Source organism: Mytilus trossulus, chromosome 14 (genome assembly GCF_036588685.1).
Source record: "Mytilus trossulus isolate FHL-02 chromosome 14, PNRI_Mtr1.1.1.hap1, whole genome shotgun sequence".
In the NCBI taxonomy this organism is placed as follows: Eukaryota; Metazoa; Mollusca; class Bivalvia; order Mytilida; family Mytilidae; genus Mytilus; species Mytilus trossulus.
In genome coordinates, this window is record NC_086386.1 from 36,858,718 (window position 1) to 36,881,892 (window position 23,175).

The 23,175-nt window shown below is 31.7% G+C and overlaps 3 protein-coding genes across 3 annotated transcripts in view; 2 read left to right on the forward strand and 1 right to left on the reverse strand.

Moving 5' to 3' along the window:
* The window catches only part of LOC134697166 (peptidyl-prolyl cis-trans isomerase D-like), a 30,177-nt gene extending 14,384 nt beyond the window's left edge, over window positions 1–15,793 (reverse strand). Inside the window, exons 1-2 of the mRNA XM_063559237.1 lie at window positions 15,627–15,793; window positions 11,044–11,184 (exon numbers count right to left, since the gene is read on the reverse strand). Coding sequence (XP_063415307.1) covers window positions 11,044–11,184; window positions 15,627–15,684 — 199 coding nt within the window. The 5' untranslated portion in view covers window positions 15,685–15,793. The remainder of the gene's footprint in view (window positions 1–11,043; window positions 11,185–15,626) is intronic.
* On the forward strand, window positions 5,427–7,023 carry LOC134697165 (G-protein coupled receptor moody-like). Its single transcript, XM_063559236.1, has one exon. The coding sequence runs from the start codon at window positions 5,517–5,519 to the stop codon at window positions 6,864–6,866; it is 1,350 nt and encodes a 449-aa protein (XP_063415306.1). The 5' UTR covers window positions 5,427–5,516; the 3' UTR covers window positions 6,867–7,023.
* Window positions 15,794–20,544: 4,751 nt separating the features above from the next.
* LOC134696873 (putative protocadherin beta-18) overlaps window positions 20,545–23,175 on the forward strand; it is a 55,652-nt gene continuing 53,021 nt past the window's right edge. Inside the window, exons 1-2 of the mRNA XM_063558832.1 lie at window positions 20,545–20,714; window positions 22,864–23,005. The gene's annotated coding sequence lies outside the window, so the exon portion shown is untranslated. The remainder of the gene's footprint in view (window positions 20,715–22,863; window positions 23,006–23,175) is intronic.

Below are 23,175 nucleotides of genomic sequence, written 5' to 3' on the forward strand. Positions count from 1 at the left end.
TTTACTGGACTATGGAACGTTGGAGACATCAATTAAAAGTACATAAAGTATTTAAAATGTGAATGTGATATATAAGTGGGATTTTATTTTATAAAACTTTCATACTAATATGTTTTTTTAACAAATTATATATATGAACTATGATGACAAGTTAATTTTACCTAGAGGATAGACATGAACGGGACAAGTAGCTGTGAGGAATGGTGGTGTGATGAACCAGAGACATTACTGGCTTTAGAAATTATTATCATCATTCTATGTTTAATAGGAAGTACTGGAAATATTCTAACTGTTCTAGCAATCTGTTTCTCAAGTTTACGTTTCAATATAAACTGTATTCTTATTGGAAGTTTAAGTTTTGCTGGAATTTTATACTGTTGTTTAATCCTACCGTTAGAAGTAGTGACATTTCACAGACAAAATCATACAGTGCCGCCATTATTCTGTAATGCCGTTGGAGGAATTAGATACACACTTGTAGGTGTTATTCTGATACACTTAGGAATTATTGCACTGTATCGGTACCTCAATGTGGTACATATAACACAGTACCAAAAACTTTCCAAGACAAAACCATTGATAATTACAATTGCTATTGGGTGGTTACTGCCACTTGTGTTTACAATGCCTGCTTCATTTCAAGTCTGGGGTGGATTTACATATGTTCCCGCCATTTTAGCCTGTACATTTGATAGAGATATAGAACAATCGAACAGAATTGTCACGGTTTCATTAGGATTTATAGTACCATGTATTTTCATCATATTCTGTTATGCTAGAATAGGAATTAAAGCCTATGGAAGCTCAAAACGTGCCAAAAACACATCTCTGATGAAAGCTTTGCGTCTATCTACAATGATGTTGTGCATATTTGCAGTATATTTTGTTGGGACATTTCCTTATTTTATTGTCAATATTCAGGACCAATCATTTTCTAAACCTGTCCAACATATATGGACTACATTTTTAGGATGGACATTGTACTGTATAAATCCTATAGTGTATACAGTAATGGATTTAAAATTCCGCCGAGCATATAAACAACTTCTCTTGTGTAAATGTGAAAAAAATCCTGTAAGAAGGGTAGCTTCAGGTACAAGTACTAGAGTGTAACATACTTCTCAATATTAAATCTTTCTGAATTTCTTTAGTTGAATTATTTTATTTACAGAGTAGCCTTTAACCATATTGAAGGCTGTACTTTGGCCTATAATTGTTTACTATATACATTGTAAATATAAGAAGATGTTGTAAGAGTGCCAATGAGACAACTTTCCCACACAGAGCAAAATTGAAGTTGGCTAACACAGAACAGCAAGCTACAAAGTATATACATGTATATATTCATTATTAATTTTGATTTGGATGTAGAGTGGTCTCATACCTCATCTTATTATTTATAATAAACCCTATGACCTACCTCTTGTAACCAACTAAATTTTGCAAGCTTTCAATTACAAAATTTAAACATGACTTAAGCTATATATATATATATATATATATATATATATATATGAGTAGTAAAAGTAAGGGAGTTCATTTCTAAAATTGATAAGATTTCAAACCAGTCAGAAGCCCGTTATCAAGTGGCTATCATTGGTTGCAGTCTACAATGAGTGGAAACTTTCACATAATGTTTAGAAGAGTATCCAATGAAAATTGATGGTGATGTCCAGGCAGAATTAAATCACTTTTGAGACTGAGCATGCTGAGTTAATTCTAAATGTAACTTGTAAAAATAGATCTAACTAACAAAACACAAATATACATTGTAGCAATACTTTTTCATTCCAATTCAATAGCAGCTAGACTTCTTGGTAACTCATTCAAAAGGTAATATGGCACCATGACATTATTTTTTTTAAAAGATTTTCCCCCCTGTCATTGATAAACAAAACTATCATGAATACACATCCATGTCCACTCTGTGTTTTTGTTATATTTTACATTTGTCGTTTCGTGGCCTTTTAAAGCTGACTATGTGTATGGGCTTTGCTCATTGTTAAAGGACCTATAGTGACCTGTAGTTGTTAATTTCTGTGTCATTTGGTCTCTTTGAGGAGAGTTGTCTCATTGGCAAACACATCACATCTTCTTTTTATACATGAGTTCCAGTCCTCTACACTGTTAAACATTTGTTAATCACACAGTACTGTGTATTTTGCTGTGTGTTTATTTTTTTCTAAATTAGCTAGAGGTATAGGGGGAGGGTTGAAATCTCACAAAACATGTAAAACATCCAGCATTTTTATGCAGCATTTTTGCAACTGTCCCAAGTCAATGCCTCAATCCCTTGTTAGTCTTGTATGATTTTTAATTTAAGTTCATTAATATGTTTTGGAGTTAACTACATGTATGACGTCCATTATAAATGAACTAGTACACATTTTTGTTTAGGGGCTAGCTGAAGTACTCCACCTTTGGTTGCATGATTTTTTGGCTGTGTTGAAGACTTGATTGGTGGCCTTTGGCTGTTTTCTTTGGTCAGGTTGTTGTTTCTTTGACACATTCTTAATTTCATATTCATATAAATGAATATCTTCACGTTTCATGAAATTGTTAGCTGCCTAAAACAAAATGCCCTGGACACTGTTCTGGACATGCTACAGATTAAAAAAAAATATCACTACTAAAAGTTATTCCCTCTTTAAACATGTTAAATTCAGATGGGAAATAAGCTCATAATTATATAAGTAATTTTAAAATAAAACTTGTGACACAATAATTGTTTTTGTTGTAAATACAAAATAAGCTGTGGACTTAAGTGTCAACGACATCAAAAGAGGATAAATATCGAGGGTCACTCTACCACATCATGGAATCTACATGATCTTTCTCGATTCACTTTAGACTTTGAAATTTTCAAATTTAATCTTATGAGATATTTTTCCACTATAGACTGAAATTGTCAAATTCTTCTACATTAAATGTGATATTTCTCCACTAAAGTCTTTCAAATTTTCAAATTTATTTCTCAACTATCACTGTAGCATGACTAAAGACTTTCAAAATTTCAAAAATTAATCTAATGAAATATTTCTCCACTATAGACTTTCAAATTTTCAAATTTAAAATGCAAGGCTCTTTTAGGGTAAATTTATTTCGAGGCATTTGGTTACACATATATTGTTATATTAGTATATTTATTATTTGCATAAGAGCTCTAAAGAGCTTATATGTCTATGCTATCTGTATGCATATATGAAAACCAGACTTTAATTAAAGATTACTTTACTTTAAGTTTTTCATTAAGCATCATTAAAGCCCTTACAATTTTAGAGAAGCACTATTTCCCTACATAATCTATGTAAAACATTTTTTTCCAAAAAAAAAATCATTTGACCTACCTACATGTATCTTATTTTGTTTCTTTAGGAGGCAGAGGAGACAAGTATATATCATGTGGTGTCTTCTGGCTATTCCTACATTTTGTATTTTACTATTCTGGCTATTCCTACATGGGGGATTAGTGGAAGAACAATACATGTTGTTATTGCAAAATATGTTGGTTTAGTCATTAGTGTCTAATTTGGTCAAAGGTAAATTTACCTGTGGAAATTAAAGAAAAATCATTAATTATATGTAAAAAATTAGACTTTCTTTTTTGAAAACATGCATAAAATAATAATTTTAAGTATTTTAATACCATGTACTTTTCAAAAAAGCATTGGAAAAATAAAAATAAAATGAAAGAAAAGTAGTAAATTTAAAGCATTTAAAAGTCGGGGAAAGTCTGAAAAAAAGTATTTAAAAAGAAAATTGATAGTTACCCACACTTTCAACTTCAACTCAAATAAATAAGGAGATGTGGAATGATTACCAATGAGACAACTGTCCACAAAAGACCAAAATGATACAAACATTTTTTTTGTTTATATAGATTAGACCGTTGGTTTTCCCGTTTGAATGGTTTTACACTAGTAATTTTGGGGCCCTTTATAGCTTGTTGTTCGGTGTGAGCCAAGGCTCCGTGTTGAAGGCCGTACTTTAACCTATAATGGTTTACTTTTTAAATTGTTACTTGGATGGAGAGTTGTCTCATTAGCACTCACACCACATCTTCCTATATCTATTTACAATTTTAAGGTCACCGTAAGGCCTTCAACAATGAGCAAAGCCTAAACCGCATGGTCAGCTACAAAAGGCCCTGATATGACAATGTAAAACAATTCAAAGGAGAAATCAACGGCTTATTTATATATAAAAAATGAACGAAAAACAAAGAATTTAATAATTTCATTATTTGAACAAATTATGATTTTTAAAAATTAATACAATATCAAAAACTTAATTATTATAGATAATAATAGAAAATAAGGTTACAGAATGATGAATTTACTCCAGTCGAGTATGGAGATGCTGCTTCTCATCTCCTGCACATTGATTAAGACTTTGTATTCTCTTACATGTTGTATTACTATGTGAGTGCTATAAATACATTTAAATTTAAATATAAATTAAGTATACTTTTGGGGCTTTCATTTATTGCTTTGATTAAAGAATGATTTATCATTGATATTTCAAATGATATTGTTTACTTGTATATATTATTGTAAATAATTGGAATTACTTGTGCATGCGATTGTAGCTATGAATTCATATTGTGCATTTTACATTAACATAAACTGTGCCGTTGAAATTATTAAATGAAATATAAGATTGTGATATAAATTTTTCTTTTTCTTTATTTTCTACAAGAATTACCTGCATTTACCTTGATTCATAAGATCTCATTAGTTTAATGTTGTTACAACATAATCCTACATAATCCCATTGTTTACACAAAAATTCTGGGAACTCCTACATAAAATTTTACTATTTTACCTATAAATTTCAAAATGTAGGAATAGCCAGAATGAACCCTATCATGTATATTTAGATGTTGGCTTATCATTGATAATAAACACTTCATAATCAAGCCAATTCTCTGAGTAAAATAAACTATTCTGATGTATCAAACAAAGGAGAATTACTCTGTAATATTGGCCACTGAAAATGTTTTAAGTAAACTTGGTGACTTATCAGACAGAGAATTACTCTGTAAATTTGGTCATTGAAAAAGTGCATATATCTGTACTGAATAAATACTTGGTGAATTTGGTCATTGAAGAAGTGAATATATCTGTACTGAATAAATACTCGGTGAATTTGGTCATTGAAGAAGTGAATATTTGCACTATCAGGAGATCATTAGATTGTTTACATTCAACAATATACTTATTTACAAGTAACTAATCAATTATATCTACTATTCTAGCAATTACCTGTAAAAAAATATCATGCAAAGTTTAAATGATTTTTTTCACAAATAGATTATCTTTTAAAAAGTAAAAAATATGGAACAAAAAAACAGGAAGAATTTTCTGTCCTTCAATGTATTTTTATACTTATTTTAACAAAAGTATGTTACACCAATTAGCATAATATACAATTTTACAACTTGCAAATGAGAACATGAAATAAGCTGGAATTATTAATTATTATATAACGTCTAATGCGTATTTACCAGATTATTCATGCAAGTTACATGTCAAGTTATTTATATATTTTCTTATATAATTAGCAAGTTAATTATGAAGGATAAATGTATGGAATGGTGGTGTGATGAATCTGAGACATTACTGGTATTAGAAATTATTGTTATCGTTCTCAGTTTAATTGGATGTGTTTGGAATATTATTACTATTCTTGCGATTTGTTTTTCCAGTTTACGTTTCAAAACATACTGTGTCTTTATTGGAAGTTTGAGCCTTGCTGGATTCTTATATTGTTGTGTGATTCTACCATTAGAAGCAGTGACATTTCACAAACAATATCAATCTGTTCCGCCATTATTCTGTAATGCAGTCGGAGGAGTAAGATACACACTTGTGGGTGTTATTGTGATACACTTAGGAATAATTGCACTTTATCGCTACCTTAATGTTGTACATTTGAAGCAGTACCAAAAACTTTCCAAGACTAAACCTTTGATAATAACTATTGCTATTGGGTGGTTACTGCCACTTGTGTTTACAATGCCTGCTTCATTCCAAGTCTGGGGCGGATTTAAATATGTACCTGCCATTTTGGCATGTACTTTCGATCGAGACATAGAACAATCAAACAGAGTTCTCACTGTTACACTAGGTTTTATAGTACCATGTATTTTCATCATATTCTGTTATGTTAAAATTGGAATCAAAGCCTATGGAAGCTCAAAACGTGCCCAAAGCACATCTCTGGTAAAAGCTTTGCGCCGTTCTGCGATGATGTTGTGTATATTTGCAGCCTATTTTGTTGGGACATTTCCATATTTTGTTGTCAATATTTATGACCAATCATTTTCTAAACCTGTCCATCATGTCTGGACTACATTCTTAGGATGGACATTGTACTGTGTAAATCCAATAGTGTATACAGTTATGGATTTTAAATTCCGCAGAGCCTATAAACAATTTTTCTTGTGTAAATGTGAAAAAAATCCAAGAAGGGGGTCTTCATTTACAAGGAAAAATCCATTAGAAAGGATGTCTTCAGGTACAAATACAAATTCTGAAAAACTTGTGCATCCAGACACATCGAGTACAATTCCTATCAAAAGCTTGCATCCATGTGCAAATTCATATTCTGTAAGAGGAGTGACCTCCGATACAAGTACAAATTCTGCAAGAGGAGTGACCTCCGATACAAGTACAAATTCTGTAAGAGGAGTGACCTCCGATACAAGTACAAATTCTGTAAGAGGAGTGACCTCCGATACAAGTACAAATTCTGCAAGAGGAGTGACCTCCGATACAAGTACAAATTCTGCAAGAGGAGCAACCTCCAATACAAGTACAAATTCTGTAAGACGTATGCCTCCAGATCTAGCTACATATGTGTGATATACACAGATTCGAAACTTTTTGTTACTTTTCTTTTCATGCAACAGAGTTGGACTTGATTAATTATGTCATGCACATACTATTTTTGTTTATACAGATAAGAATTTGTTTTTTCCAATTCAATGGGGTTTTTTCTTACTACATGTAAGATTTATGACAATACAAAAGTACCAAGACTTCAACAATAGTCATGATAGTATGCTATTACTATACTTCCTGATTTTTTTGTCATAAATAGAACTGCATCTTTTAACTTTTATAGTCATGATATCATAACTATGAATGTATCATACAAACTTAAAATATTTTCTGATCAAGATAATGAAAGGAAACCAATCAAGCGGAAATGTGACCAACTGCTAAGTCATAATACCCTGCTTTTCCTTCAACATGAAGTTGATAAGCTATCGGATATGAAAAGGTATTACATGTCATTACATTCTCTGCTTACATGAAGCTAGATACCATTATAGGAAGCTTTAATTTGTAGTAACTGATTAATATGAAGCAAAAATTGCAAAAGGCTAATATGTGAACGAATACATGTTTTATCTAGTTTGTACTGTTATAACACTGTACAAGGTTCAGAGTTGGTTGGTTGCCCCCTAACATGTTTAAACCCACCACATTTTGTATGTGCTTAACCCATTGAGTCAAGAGCCTGTAATTTAGATGTATCATGTTGTCATTTGTTGCATTTTGCAGTACAACATATTTGTATTTGGATCTTTTTTGTTTTTTCGGTTTTACTTTTACATGTACATAAAATTTATTTTCTTGTTTGAATAGTTTTACATTTGAAATTCTGGGCCTTTTATAGCTGACTATGCAGTTAGGGTTTTGATCATTGTTAAAACTGTACAATGACCTTTAGCAAATGTTTAGTCTTTTTATGTCATTTGGTCTCTCTTGTTGAAAGTTGTCTCATTGCCAATTATACATGTTATACCACCATCTTCTTAATTTTACAGGCTTCAGGGTACAAAAAAATCAGCAAATATTTATACATATTTGTTCTCATTTTAATTTTATTTATTACACTACTAGCTATAGTTATAACTTTATGATATGGTACAACCAGATGCTCCGCAGGGCGTAGCTTTATACGACCGCAGAGGTTGAACCCTGAATGGTTGGGGCAAGTATGGACACAACATTCAAGCTGGATTCAGCTCTAAATTTGGATTGTGATTAAATAGTTGACACAGCATAGGTTTCTGACACAGAATGAATGTGTTCTAATGAACTTAAAATTTTTGTTTTCTCTTAGAGCAATTCACTATGCTGTTGAATATTAATCCTCTCAAAAAAATGTTTGAAGAAATTTTCTTTTTATTTATGAAATTTCAAATGAGAAAAATTGAACCCAATTTTTTTAATCACATCCCCCTTTCCCTTATTCCAAAACTAATCTCAATTAAAATTTCTAATGGAGTTTGCAACAATAACTACTCATTTAAATACATCATAATATATTAAGATGTAAAAAAAACTGCTTGTTATCACTGAATGGTAAAGATTATTTTAATTTATCAGTTGGTAGTTAAAAGTGAATATACATTGTATATTGTATATAACAAAGATTTAAGTTGATTCTGGACAAAGAAAGATAACTCCAATTAAAAAATATTCTTGCTCTCGCACAATATTGTGAAATTAGATATTTCTTGTTGATTCTGGACAAAGAAAGATAACTCCAATTAAAAAAAAATTCTTGCTATTGCACAATATTGTGAAATTAGATATTTCTTGTTGATTCTGGACAAAGAAAGTTAACTCCAATTAAAAAAAAATCTTGCTATTGCACAATATTGTGAAATTACATATTTCTTGCAAACTATTCTGGAAAAAGAAAGATAACTTTAATTTAAAAAAAATTTGCTATTTCACAATATTGTGCAATTAGATATTTCTTGCCATTGCGCAATACTGTGCAATTGAAAAGACTTGCTATTGCACAATACTTAATATAATAATTTTAGATCCTGATTTGGACCAACTTGAAAACTGGGCCCATAATCAAAAATCTAAGAACATGTTTGGATTCAGCATATCAAAGAACCCCAAGATTTCAATTTTTGTTAAAATCAAACTAAGTTTAATTTTGGACCCTTTGGACTTTAATGTAGACCAATTTGAAAACAGGACCAAAAATGAAGATTCTACATACACAGTTAGATTTGGCATATCAAAGAACCCCATATATTCAATTTTTGATGAAATCAAACAAAGTTTAATTTTGGACCCCGATTTGGACCAACTTGAAAACGGGGCTAATAATCAAGAATCTAAGTACATTTTTAGATTCAGCATATCAAAGAACCCAACCGATTCATTTTTTGTCAAAATCAAACTAAGTTTAATTTTGGACCCTTTGGACCTAAATGTAAACCAATTTGAAAACGGGACCAAAAGTTAAGAATTTACATACACAGTTAGATTCAGCATATCAAAGAACCCCAATTATTCAATTTTGATGAAATCAAACAAAGTTTAATTTTGGACCCTTTGGGCCCCTTATTTCTAAACTGTTGGGACCAAATCTCCCAAAATCAATACCAACCTTCCTTTTATGGTCATAAACCTTGTGTTTAAATTTCATAGATTTCTATTTACTTATACTAACGTTATGGTGCAAAAACCAAGAAAAATGCTTATTTGGGCCCTTTTTTGGCCCCTAATTCCTAAACTGTTGAAACCAAAACTCCCAAAATCAATCCCAACCTTTCTTTTGTGGTCATAAACCTTGTGTCAAAATTTCATAGATTTCTATTAGCTTAAACTAAAGTTATAGCGCGAAAACCAAGAAAATGCTTATTTGGGCCCTTTTTGGCCCCTAATTCCTAAAATGTTGGGACCAAAACTCCCAAAATCAATACCAACCTTCCTTTTGTGGTCATAAACCTTGTGTTAAATTTTCATAGATTTCTATTCACTTTTACTAAAGTTAGAGTGCGAAAACTAAAAGTATTCGGACGACGACGACGACGACAGTATGATAGCAATATACGACGAAAATTTTTTCAAATTTTGCGGTCGTATAAAAATCAACCCAAATAGTCAATTTGTTGATGACAAAAAATGTTTATATCATTGAAAAAGTTCCCAATTACCTCCCTTTGGAGAAAAATGCCACTTTTGGCATTAAAATTGAAGTATATTTTTTAACTCATTGGTGACCAATATTTAAACAAAAATGCATGCTTCTTTCGAAGGCAAATCATTGTGAGCTGAAATTAATGGTTACCCCATACTTTTATTTTATTTTTCTATTAAGGTATGAAGGATAAAGTTTATTTATATAAAAAAATAGCGAAATCTTATATATATTAGATAAAAAGATTTAAACCCACGAGCCCCCTTAACAATTTAAATTTCTTCACCCTGGCTCTTTACAGTCCTTAAAAAAATCTGCTGGTTTTCACTAGTATTTCTGATGAAAAAAATATCAAAATTTTGTTGGTCCTTAGTAAACTTTGGTGGTCAAATTTTGTGAAACTATCATGGCAATATGCCAGGGCCTTTTATAACTTTTCATACTGTAAATGAGTTTGCTCATTGTAAAATGGAGGGCCACACTGTCAGCCATGTGCAACTAGCCAGGAAGTTTGGGGACATGCCCCCCCCCCCCAAACAATTTGAATAATTAGGTACAATATTCTGCATTCTGAGAAGTAATAAGTAAATAACTATGAATTGCAAACAAGATTCAAGAGATTTACAAACAAAAAATGATATGAATCATGCGACACTAACAAATTCTTGAGAAGATATGTATATATAGGATGGAGAATTTTAAAGCTGAAAATTGAGAGAAAAATGAGAATATTTCTCTTTAGAATTGGGGCCAAAAGTCAGACCTAAAATGAGGGATGTAAAACCCTGTCATACCACATCTATATGATGAACATGATGAAGAGTTACTTATTTTTTTAATTTAACAACCTACAAGTTAACTTTAATTAAAATTATTTCCTTTGAGTTTCTTTTCAAAAACTTCAAAAATATGTAGCACGTAAGCTTAATTTCAGGTAAGTAAAATTTACAGCTTTAGATGCATAAGATATGTCTCTAATACAATTATTTCAGTTATTAACAACAATAGCCTTCCTTATTCCCTCAATATTGATAAAAAAGATTAAAACTTTTAACACATCCAAATTTCAAGTATACTTACTTCTGTGAAACGGACATCCTTTAAAATGCAGAGGTAATCCTGTTGTAGCACCATTGCCTTTCTCTCCTGTACACAAAGCTCGAAAATTCTCTGCAGTCTTTGGCAACTTATCTTTAAACAGCTCAAAAACAATTCTCCCAACTAAAATACACAATTTATAATTGTTTTAACTTGATGTGGTTTAACCTTTAGGACTGTATCTATATATATATTCCACTTGTAACTGCTTAAAAAGTCCCTTAATTAATAGTAAAATACAGAACAAGCAGCTGACAAAATAACAGCAATCAGCATATAGGTTTATATTGCAATTATTTTTGTCAATTCAATGTTCAAGCAATTCAAAGCCACAAGTAAAGAACAGAAGAAAAGAAATAACCAAATGGACAATTTCAAATCAGCCTCCCAATGGATCATCAGTAACAACATAATAAAAAGTGATGGTTTGATAGTGCAAATATTCAACTATTTTCACAGAAAGAACTTTAACATGTTATACTGTCCTTAATAATAGTAGATTCAGTGATCACATTCATTTCATATACATGTATCCAAGAGGACTTGAAATTAAAGATACTACTGACATAGATAAATTTGATTCATATTTAGACCTGTTTCTTGAAATGACTACTAATGGAAGGTTAATACAAAAAATTATGACAAACACAAAGATTTTAATTTGCCTTTATAGTCAACTTTCCATTTCTGTGTAGCAACATCCCAGCTGCACCAGCATATGGAGTATATGTGTCTCAATTGATACTTTAGAGCTAGCTCAAAGGATGTTGATTTTGTTAAACGAAGAATACTGCTTTCTCATGATCAAAAGTTGCTAAGACAGGGCTATGAATCAATTAAATTAAGGACATCACTCAAGAAATTTTACGGTTGCAATCATGAGCTGTGTGTCAGAAATTAATCATATCTGATATTCTTCCTCAGTCATAATAACCTTCCATTAGGCCAACCTTAAAAATATGTTTGTTTGCAGTTTTCCGACTGTACCTTCAGACTGAAGGGTCGGTAGGTAGGAAAAATATTTTATTTTATCAGTCAAAATACAGTTTAAACAAGCAGTTACACTAAACTAAGTTTCTTGTGAAGAAAAAAAAACATTTTAAAACAACAAACACTGGACATGCTGAAAACCAACATCAAATGAACAGGCATTTTCAGATAAAAAACTTTTTAACCAAAACTGGAACTTTATTTAAATTAACATAGTGTCATTATCCAATTTATGACATAAAATATGGTATAATTATTAAATACTGGAACACTTATAAACAAGGAATGTCATTATGACTAGAACTGTTTTAAAGAAATATATTCAGACATGTATGCTTCTTGACTAGAATGTTTTCATGAGTAGAGTATTTTCATCAGTAAAATGTAGATATTAAAGATTTATAAGACAATGTATTAAAGAGTATATTTTTAATGAAAAAAATTAACCACTGAATCTTCCTCAATTGAAAAAAAGGCAACTTGAAAAAAAAGTATTAAGACATCCGACTGTTTTCATATTTCTAACAATATTTAATTATATGTGATAAGGTTATATTTTTGCCAGGCTTTAATGAAAACCAAAGAAATCTAAAGTTTGGGGTGAAATCCATAGCACCCCATTAAAAGTAAATGGTCTGTACTGAAATGCTTTTAATGCATAAAAGAAAATGGCAGCATAGCTCCTAAGGACATGTTTTAATTGAATTCACATAGGCCACACAGTTTGGGTATATTTAATATTGTAAGAAAGAGAATAATTGCAATGAGTGGGGCAGCCCCCCTTATCCTAAAGGAGCATACTCATTACAATCGAAGATAGATTTAACATAGAGAGAGTGTATTTATTTTTCAAGCTAACTATTCATTTTCTCTACATCTTTGTGTAGTTAGGGTTGCTTCTTATTGATTTGGCATGATCTGTATCCATTAACATTTCAAATGAGCCCTTCCTCCGTACAGGCGTGTTTACAGATATCCATGAAGATTTAAGTCACAGAGGAGTGGTTTTATCTTTGTCGTCTTCACAACGATTAGTAGAAAATATGCCATACTTCAAGCTGCTGTCGAATTATTTAGCCACCGAAATTGGTTCCATAAAGTCAGGCTCCACAGATTCTGAACCAGTTTGAGACAGGGTTAGGTTATCGTGTCAGTTATGAATATCTGCTGCATCATCGTCAATGATATCATCACACATCATTACATGTGCCTGAATCTGTATAAACAGTTTACTAATAAACCTTTTTGTTTGTTATTTGTCTTAAAATTGACACGAGACGACAGCGTACAGTACTCCTCTGTGACTTCATGGATACCTGTAAACAATTTCCATGTGCTTTATCATTAAATGGTCACATGAACGCTTGACGAGAAGCTAAGAAAAACCGAAATTGAAATGCAAAATTAACCCAGACTTTAAATCATTTCCGGAAAGGACCCAAAGTTCCGGATTGCGTCAATCATTTGTCAATAGAAGTATTAAAAAAAATTTCTTCAAATTTAAAGCAATAAAATATTCACAGTCGGGAGGATTTTCAAGGGTCGGTCGGTAAACTGCAAACAAACAATATTTTAATTTAAGCCTTAATATTACTGAACTGAACAAAGAAATAACACGACAGGTGCCGTATAGGATGCAGGAAATGCATATACTTTAGGAGCACCTGATTTCACTCCCGGTTTTTAGTGGAGTTGGTGTTGTTTCTTATTTCTTATTTATAACTGTTGATGTAAATGTCCTTTGTACATGTTCTGTAAGTAAAATTGAGAATGGAAATGTGGAATGTGTCAAAGAGATAAAAACCCAACCATAGAATAGACAACAGCAGAAGGTCACCAAACAGGTCGTCAATGCAGCAAGAAACTCCCTAAATAATTACTCCTTGGTTTTGATTGTTATTGTCTTTGCACACGTTGCATTGGTACAAGTTTGTTTTCAGTGGTACAAGTTGACATTGGTGGAGTCTGCAATGGTACGAGATGCATGTAAACTATAATTCGATGGTCTGTACATAAGCTAGTCACGCTTGCTGGGGTGCTGATTTAAACTTGGTTGTAGCGAGCAGTCAGCACACTAATAAATTCTACAGATAGTTCCAATCTACTGGGGTGATTTACATGTCTCCATTCAAATACATTGATCGTCCAAAAAAGGGGTGGTCCAACCCCTGGAACCCCCCCCCCCCCTTCTGGATCCGCGCCTGAGTCAGCACACTAATAAATCCCACAGGTATTTGGGGAATGGACCCCCCTTTTTTTTTGGACCTCACTAAAATAAAATTTTGGCGTTTTTTTATTCATTTACAATTTTCTACAATGTATAAACATATATCAAGTCTCAACAATCCATTGCTAGACGATTACAATATTTTTTTTACTATCCATACGAGCCCCAAGTGAAAAATGAAGAAGGTAATTACCTTCGATGAATGACCTACTTTCACTTTGGAGGATCAGGTCAGGAAATCGATAAAAAAATCATATAAAAACGCACTTACTTTTCATATAAATTACATCCCTAGATTCCTGAGACATTTTTCTCCACGTTTAGATAGGTGACATGGTGATCTGCGGAGGTTTTGTGTCTTGTTTTCTGAGTTTGTTCTACAATTGTCGTCCGTTTGAACCTCGATTCACGGAAGTGAAAATACAGCGACATCTGTGTGGTCTTTTGCTATGTTGAAATAACTCCGTTTGACTAAACTGTTCCCTGTTAACTGTTTTTTTCTTTAATTTGTAAAAGACCGGCAAAACTACTTTTTTCGAATATCTCTTACCTTTTCTTAGTGCTACATTGCATTCGGAACCCATCTATAAAACTGGTAAACAAAAACAGGGAACAGTTTAGTCAAACGGAGTTATTTCAACATAGCAAAAGACCTCACAGATGTCGCTGTATTTTCACTTCCGTGAATCGAGGTTCAAACGGACGACAATTGTAGAATAAACTCAGAAAACAAGACACAAAACCTCCGCAGATCACCATGTGACCTATCTAAACGTGGAGAAAAATGTCTCAGGAATCTAGGGATGTAATTTATATGAAAAGTAAGTGCGTTTTTATATGATTTTTTTATCGATTTCCTGACCTGATCCTCCAAAGTGAAAGTAGGTCATTCATCGAAGGTAATTACCTTCTTCTTTTTTCACTTGGGGCTCGTATGGATAGTAAAAAAAATATTGTAATCGACTAGCAATGGATTTTTGAGACTTGATATATGTTTATACATTGTAGAAAATTGTAAATGAATAAAAAAAACGCCAAAATTTTATTTTAGTGAGGTCCAAAAAAAAGGGGGGTCCATTCCCCAAATACCTGTGATAAATCCTACAGATAGTTCCAATCTACTGCAGTGCGCACACGAATATAGTTGTTGAACAGATCACCAAGGTCTGTCTTAACTATTTGGAAATATGATTGTTCCAGTTATAACTTATATATTTTGTAGTTAATGTCAAAGACTGAAAGAGTAGTTAAACTTTAAATCTACAAGAACTGAAGAAGGGCACTATCGACATTATCATGACATTTTACCTGACCTCGGAAACAACATATCATCATTATTTGAACATACCCGATTCATTTCCTATTTCTATGTCAAAAAATACACGGGGATTTTCTTCGTTTTCCATTCTAAATGTTTAAAAAAGCCTCAAATGTTTCGTTTCGAAGCCGGTGCTCGATACAGATCAAAGTCGATGAAACGCTTTAATGTAATTTTAATCGTTTCCTTGATTTAAACGTTTGTAAAACATGGATGTTTAATGAAAAAAGAAGGATAACTCTGTTTGGCGGGAAAGCAATACAATACGATCACCCAACTCATTGTGAACTTGGTAAAATATCTTTATGGTTCCAAAAAGAGCCATAATTTCATCAGACAATATGCACAAAATGATGTATTTGGACCGTACGCGTACGGTCCGGACTGTACGCATACTTTTTTTAAATACGCGTACGGTCCAACGGTCTGGCTGATTTTAAGAAGTAGATAAAGTTCAATAGATACGAATATATTACAGGTCAACCTAACTGAAATCTCGAAATTAATATAAAATCTACATTAGTAATTCGAATAAAAACATAATATTTTAATTATTCAACAAAGTCGCGGTAATTTAATCTGATAATCTCATGTATTTAGCATGTCAGAAATACATGTACACGAAATTGAATATAATAATTGCTCACTGAAATTGAAAAGGGCTCTTCACGGTTAGTTCGGCCATATTGGATAGGGGGCAAAATATTTTGGAAGAAGGTGGAAATAGTATGAAAGTGTGGGAAATCCTATGTGTGTTTCCAAGCAACAGCTCTGTTTTAATGATGTTTTCCCGTATTTTTCACACCATTTTTACCTCTATTATGAAAATCTGCCCCCTATCCATTATGGCCGAACTAACCGTGAAGAGCCCTATTGAAGTTATTAGATTATTTAGAAGTAAACAAAATGTGGGAAGAAAAGTTTTTAGAATATTGAGGAACTTTATTAGAAAAACAGTCAAACTAGCTGTTTACTTGTGAGAAAACTGAGAGAATAAGAAGTGTTTTGATAAATGGAAAAAGTGATTCAGCGAGATTCCGACAATATGTTAAGGAGAAGCAATTCGCATTGATCAATTGTCCTGAATTTGGAATGGAAAACAAATTTCCTTGCATGCTGCCGTAAAACAAGACATGCAAATGTAAGAAATCAGACGTTCCTTGTGGCAGCAAGTGTCACCCGGGCCGAGAGTGCCAAAAAAGGTTTTCGATAGACAATTAATTTCAGAACTACTCAATTCAATTAAATGTTCACTTGTTCATTTTATTTATCTAATTGTAATAAATTATTAAATGTTAATTTGTAAAACTCAATAAAAGTTTGTTGATAAATGTTTGTTTAAAATATACCCATACGGTCCAAATACCGGTATGGTCCAGCTCGTACTAGACCGTATGGGTATACTCGTACAGTCCGACCGTACGAGTATACACATACGGTCTGGAACATATTTAGGTGTCATACCACCAATTACTCCCTCAAATTTAGAACGTATGTGAAAGTAGGCCTACTAGGACAAAAAAAAGTGCATTTGATGTCCTTTGTTACTTAAACTAACCAACAAATTGGCAGAAATGAAACTTTTGGTGAAAGAGGAATATATTATGACCATTTTGAGCTAAAATTTACTTGCTTATGAGTTTGCATTCAAAATTGAGGATTAATGCACTCCATAGTATACTAATTTAAGATTTCCAGAAAACCAGGGGTTATTTTTAGTGGTACCTCTATTCGGAACACTTTTTCTTTTTTATATGATTTTAAACACCTATTGAAAATTGGCATGTAGAAAGCTGATACATGTAGGATTCAGGATATACCTGGTTTGTATGAAGTCAAACTTAAGGTTAAATATTTAGAAAGCTGTGAAAAATGTAAAATTTGGTTGAACAGATAGGGACTTTTAATTTGTGGTATGACACCTATAGTGATGACTGATTAGTCCAAATAAATATGACGTCTGGTAAGGCTATTTTTCTGGGAAGCCTTCCTTCGATGTCAGGAGGGCGTCCCAGAAAGAAAAAAAAATAGCCTTGCCAGATGTCATAATTATTAGGACTAAGGACTGCTGTCTTGTGAGGACATACACTGATACAGGTTTAAGTGGGTGGTTTTACTAGCAATTTATGTCTGTATGTATTCTTTCCATCTAATAATAAGATTTTACAAAATGTAACAAGATTTTTTAGAATATATTTCATATTAATATTTCATAGATACATGTACATGTATTTTAGCTTTTTTCTTACTACTGTAAATTGAAAATGAGACAGAGTTGTAAGGCAATAATTTAAACTAGCATTTTGAAATATTTTGTATGAATTGAACTGGATTTTTCTCAAAATCGCCATTAATAAAATTGAATTTAATGCTAAAATGAAAAAAATTGCAATAATTCATGTAGATGCAAACAATTTTATTGCAATTTTATTTCTGAAATTACTGTATAACATACTTAATTATGCTGTATTTATTGTTACAATGTACTGAAATATGGGCCTTTGCCAATTATTTTAAATGTGTTTGTACTAATAAAATATTTGTATTTAAGAAAGTTAAAACTGCATTTTTGTCGAGCCTGCAACTTTTGTTGCAGAAAGCTCGACATAGGGATAGTGTTCCGGCGGCGGCTACGGCGGCGGCGGTGTTAGCTCACTTCTTAAAAGCTTTATATTTTAGAAGGTAGAAGACCTGGATGCTTCATACTTTGTATATAGATGCTTCATGTTACGAACTTTCCGTCAGTCACATGTCCAATGTCCTTGACCTCATTTTCATGGTTCAGTGACTACTTGAAAAAAAAGTTAAGATTTTTTGTAATGTTAAATTCTCTCTTATTATAAGTAATAGGATAACTATATTTGGTATGTGCGTACCTTGCAAGGTCCTCATGCCCGTCAGACAGTTTTCACTTGACCTCGACCTCATTTCATGGATCAGTGAACAAGGTTAAGTTTTGGTGGTCAAGTCCATATCTCAGATACTATAAGCAATATGTCTAGTATATTTGGTGTATGGAAGGACTGTAAGGTGTACATGTCCAACTGGCAGGTGTCATCTGACCTTGACCTCATTTTCATGGTTCAGTGGTTATAGTTAAGTTTTTGTGCTTTGGTCTGTTTTTCTTATACTATATGCAATAGGTCTACTATATTTGATGTATGGAATGATTGTAAGGTGTACATGTCTAGCTGACAGGTTTCATCTGACCTTGACCTCATTTTCATGGTTCAGTGGTCAAAGTTAAATTTTTGAGTGTTGGTCTATTTTTCTAATACTTTATGCATTAGGTCAACTATATTTAGTGTATGGAAATGATTTATGATCTATTTGTCTCTTACGCAGGTTTTATTTGACCTTGACCTCATTTTCACAGCTTATTGTTCAGTGTTAAGTTCTTGTGTTTTGGTCTGTTTTTCTGAATTTATAAGCAATAAGTCAACTATATTTTTTGTATTGAAGAATTGTTAGCTGTACATTTCAGCCTGGCATGGTTCATCTGACCTTGACCTCATTTTCATGGTTCATTGATCAATGTTTTCTTTTCTTTTTTAATGTTGAGTTTATGTGAGAGTTGTAATAAAGCTTTATATTTGGTCTATCAACATATTTTTATATCTATGATAAGTAAAGAAGGCGAGACATTTCAGCGTGTGCACTCTTGTTTCAAAAGTGACAAAAACATATTTAATTACTGGTTTGATTTTAAGCATCCTAGTACTATTAGAAGCAGATTTTTTGGTTGTATTTCTGTTCTGGATCATTTTCATTTTCTTTCAACATAAGAACAAATATTATTTTTTGTTCAGAAATTTGCTGTATCTTATGATATATATATATATATAAGATTTCATTATAATATTTCATTATCTGTGTTCACATCAGGAGAAAAAAATGAAAAAAAACCTAATTATTGCCAAAGAAATAATTACAGTGTCTGAATCCTTATTTTACCCAGTTAAACCTAGGTTTTCCAAATATTACTATTTTATGTTTTTCATTGGAATTGCTGCTTAAGGATGTACTTAGGTGAGATTAGGTAAAAATTAATAAATTAAGAAGTTAAAATTGATACCATAGGCTGGAAGAGCATCAATAAGTATAAAAATAAGCTAAACATATTGATAGGTCTTGGACCTCCTTTTCGAGATATTTGAGATTTAGAAAATGGCGGGAAAAGGCTGACTCAGACTTTTACCTAATATTTGCATTAGTATTATTAGGTCTCAAAACAAAAGAACGAAAATTCAGAATTTACACAAAAGTTTGGTAAGGAATTCAGATAGAGTTATTTCCCTTTTGTTGTATTATTTAAAGCATTCCAAAAAAAAAATCAAAATGTAGAAGTAAAACTTTTATGTGCAAAATGAATTACATCCCTTTGTCCATAACAGCAAACAAGTATTATAATATAAAAAACCCTTGTTGTAAAGTTTTAAACTAATTTGACAAAAATAATTATCTTTTCTACTCTGTAAGAAAGTAAAGAAGATGTGGTATGATTGCCTAATAAATGACACAGCTGTCCACTAGAGACAAATTGATGTAGTTGAACATTAGCAACTATATGTCACAGTACAGATTTCAACAATGAGCAAAACCCTGGTCCAATACTGCAAAGCAACCTATAAAAATTTTAAAACAATTAAAATAAGAAAACAAATAGATAAGTTTATGTACAAAACAGACAGAAAACTGGTCTAGTTTTGAACTGATAGAAAGCAATGATTTGCTCTACATATAAATTTGCAGCTTCTATAGAAAAATAGAGTATACATGTAGTAGCCAGGAAATGTTGTACATTATGCAAGCCTTTTAAACTTTTTTTTATTCAGACTTGCATATTTTGCTGTTTTCTCTGTTATTCAACTTAGTTGTTTGTAGAAGAAAGGATTGGTATAATTCATGTATTTAAATTCTCTACAATACATTATTTCAATTTATTTTTAGTTTCTATCTACTAGATTGGATTAAACCATCTAACAGAACTTATAAAACAAGTAGTGTCTTCATGGAGAATGTACCAAACATTAAAGAGGATATTTTTTACCTGGTCTTTATGGGAGAAAAAAGATTTCCAGTGTATCAGATGATTGGCCCAGGATATTCATGATATTGGTAATATTGAAAAGCTAGATATATTTTAGAGAGGAAATTTTTATCAACATCTTTAAAACATGTTAATAAATTGAGAATGGAAACAGGGAATGTGTCCAAGAGACCACAACCGATTAAAGAGCAGAATACAGCCGAAGGCCACAAATTGGTCTTCAATACAGTGAGAATGTAATCCTTATTTTGAAAAATTGCTCATATGAATTTATATATTTTTCGTATAAGGTTACTAAGACATGTATATAGTTTTATCTCTGTATCCTAAACAGAGCAAAATAATAACCTCAAACAAAATCTTTCAAAGATGCAAATTAATAACCATGCTTAAAATGGCAAATTTTTGGTGACAGACTTGTGAAATTCTACATGTGGAAATTCTTTCTCCTTAGATAAAGATATCAGATTCAAACTTTTTTCCATTTCAATTACAGAATCGTTAAAATCTGATTGTCCTTTCTAACCAAAATATTTTGAGTTCATTTTAAGTGTGCACTTCATTTGTTTTGAGTCACTGCGTCCCATTCTCATTCAGTAGGACATTTGTTTTGAGTCACTGTGTCCCATTCTCATTCCGTAGGACTTGTTATGTTATCAATACCTGCGTATTACACCATCATTAGCCGTGAGGCTTGACAATGCCGAACACTTTGATAAAGTTGTCACAACTGACCGACCAATACAAAAACATGTGATTTAATCAATTACCACAAACTATCCTGTTATTTTCTCAACCTAGCTCACATACAACTTAAATGACCCGTCACTGATGGAGTTTTATTATAACCCAGAGTGCCGATTTTCACTTTTTGCTAGTCTTAAAAATGATATTTAAATCGAGCACAGCAGCATACAACCTTAACAAAACACTTGTTTGCATCAATAGTTTTATTTTCAATTAATTTTTCGAATCTGATTAAAATCCTGATGCGAAATTATCATCCATATTTTGTATGGTCACTGTCACCACAGTATTGTAATTTTATGATCTTCACATGGAAGGTGGAAAAGATATAAAATCTGCTCACGGTGTCATTATACCTTTGAAACTGGATGCGTTAATGTACAACAGATCATAAGTAGGCATTGGTGATACAAAAGTAACCTTCTGTTTTATTTTTACCAAAATCTGTTTATTTAACTTGTTTATGGGGTCACCCTAGGGTCACCCTATGATCACTTTTAAATTGCAATATGCTGATTTTCTCACATTTCTGTCCTTATGTTAACGTATAAGTGATTTCAATGACTTAAGGCCATATATGTCAACAATTAATAGATTTGACTTCATATTTTCATGATTGTCCCTACAATTTCAAATTTTGTATATATACATGTAGCTAAATATTGTGCTTTCTCATTGAATAGATTTGTTCTTTTATCTATCGGAGGTGATGTCATATTAGATGAAATTATTATATCGATGTTTTGAGAGGTGACTTTCCTGGTATGGAACTTGCGCCCTATTTATATGAGAGTATAAATGTATTCAATATATATCAAATCTTTAAAACAATCATTTATAGTAAATGTATTTGCAGTCAATAGATGTTTCAAATTGAAATAAAACATTACAATGCCACTTTTTCATAATTCTCGTTTATGTTTACAACAGCAACCCAATTAAAAAAAAAAAAAACAAACCCACAACATTGAGTTAAATTATTAGGATTCCGGGAAATGTTGCATTCAAATAATGCTACCTGAATTTTTAAAAATGTGAGTCTTTATCTTGTAGCGATTTCGCAACAGTAAAACCATGGTAAAAATTTCTGAATTAACAGATTTTTTTCAGTTAAGTCTGCTTATTCTATCATCATTTAATGGTTTGATTGTCAAAACAAAATTTTTACAGCAATATTTTTTTTCAGGAAACTGCATTGTTTTTAAAATAAATGTAGGTGTTAATGTGATGAATTGATGGTTTTTATTGGTTTTTATTTAAAAGATCATTTAAAGTTAACAAGATGAGCAGTAACAAAATTGATTTCACTCAAGAACAAAAGCATTCAAAAGAGAAAAAACAGAATTGCAAGAAGTAAATAATATCATAATTTATAAAACAAGGTATGCAAATATCACACAAGGAAAAATATGTACATAAAGTTGGTTCCTTGGTTGAAATTACAGAAATAATTATAAACTTATTTTTCAGGTTCAATGGTGAAGTAAAATTTCAGAACTGATACAGTATGGATAAACCAACAGTATTAAGAAATAAGAAGACCTTATGAAATCAACTTGTGTGAAAGATATGGTTCTGCTTCCCACAAAAAATACTTTCTAAGTTGTCATGTGTAAGTCACAGGTGCTTTCTAAATCTACCATATTAATTCCACACCTGTTAAATCAATTACATACATTCAGCAGTAACCTGTGGTTTGTATATCTGAGATTTAAGAAACCATAAAGTGTAACATTACCAAATTACCTCCCTTTATCAGTCAACCATGAATGGCTAATGAGT

What these genes read in the sequence shown, in the direction of transcription:
- LOC134697165 (XM_063559236.1), top strand. Translation starts at nt 5,517, where the DNA reads ATGCAAGTTACATGTCAAGTTATTTATATATTTTCTTATATAATTAGC.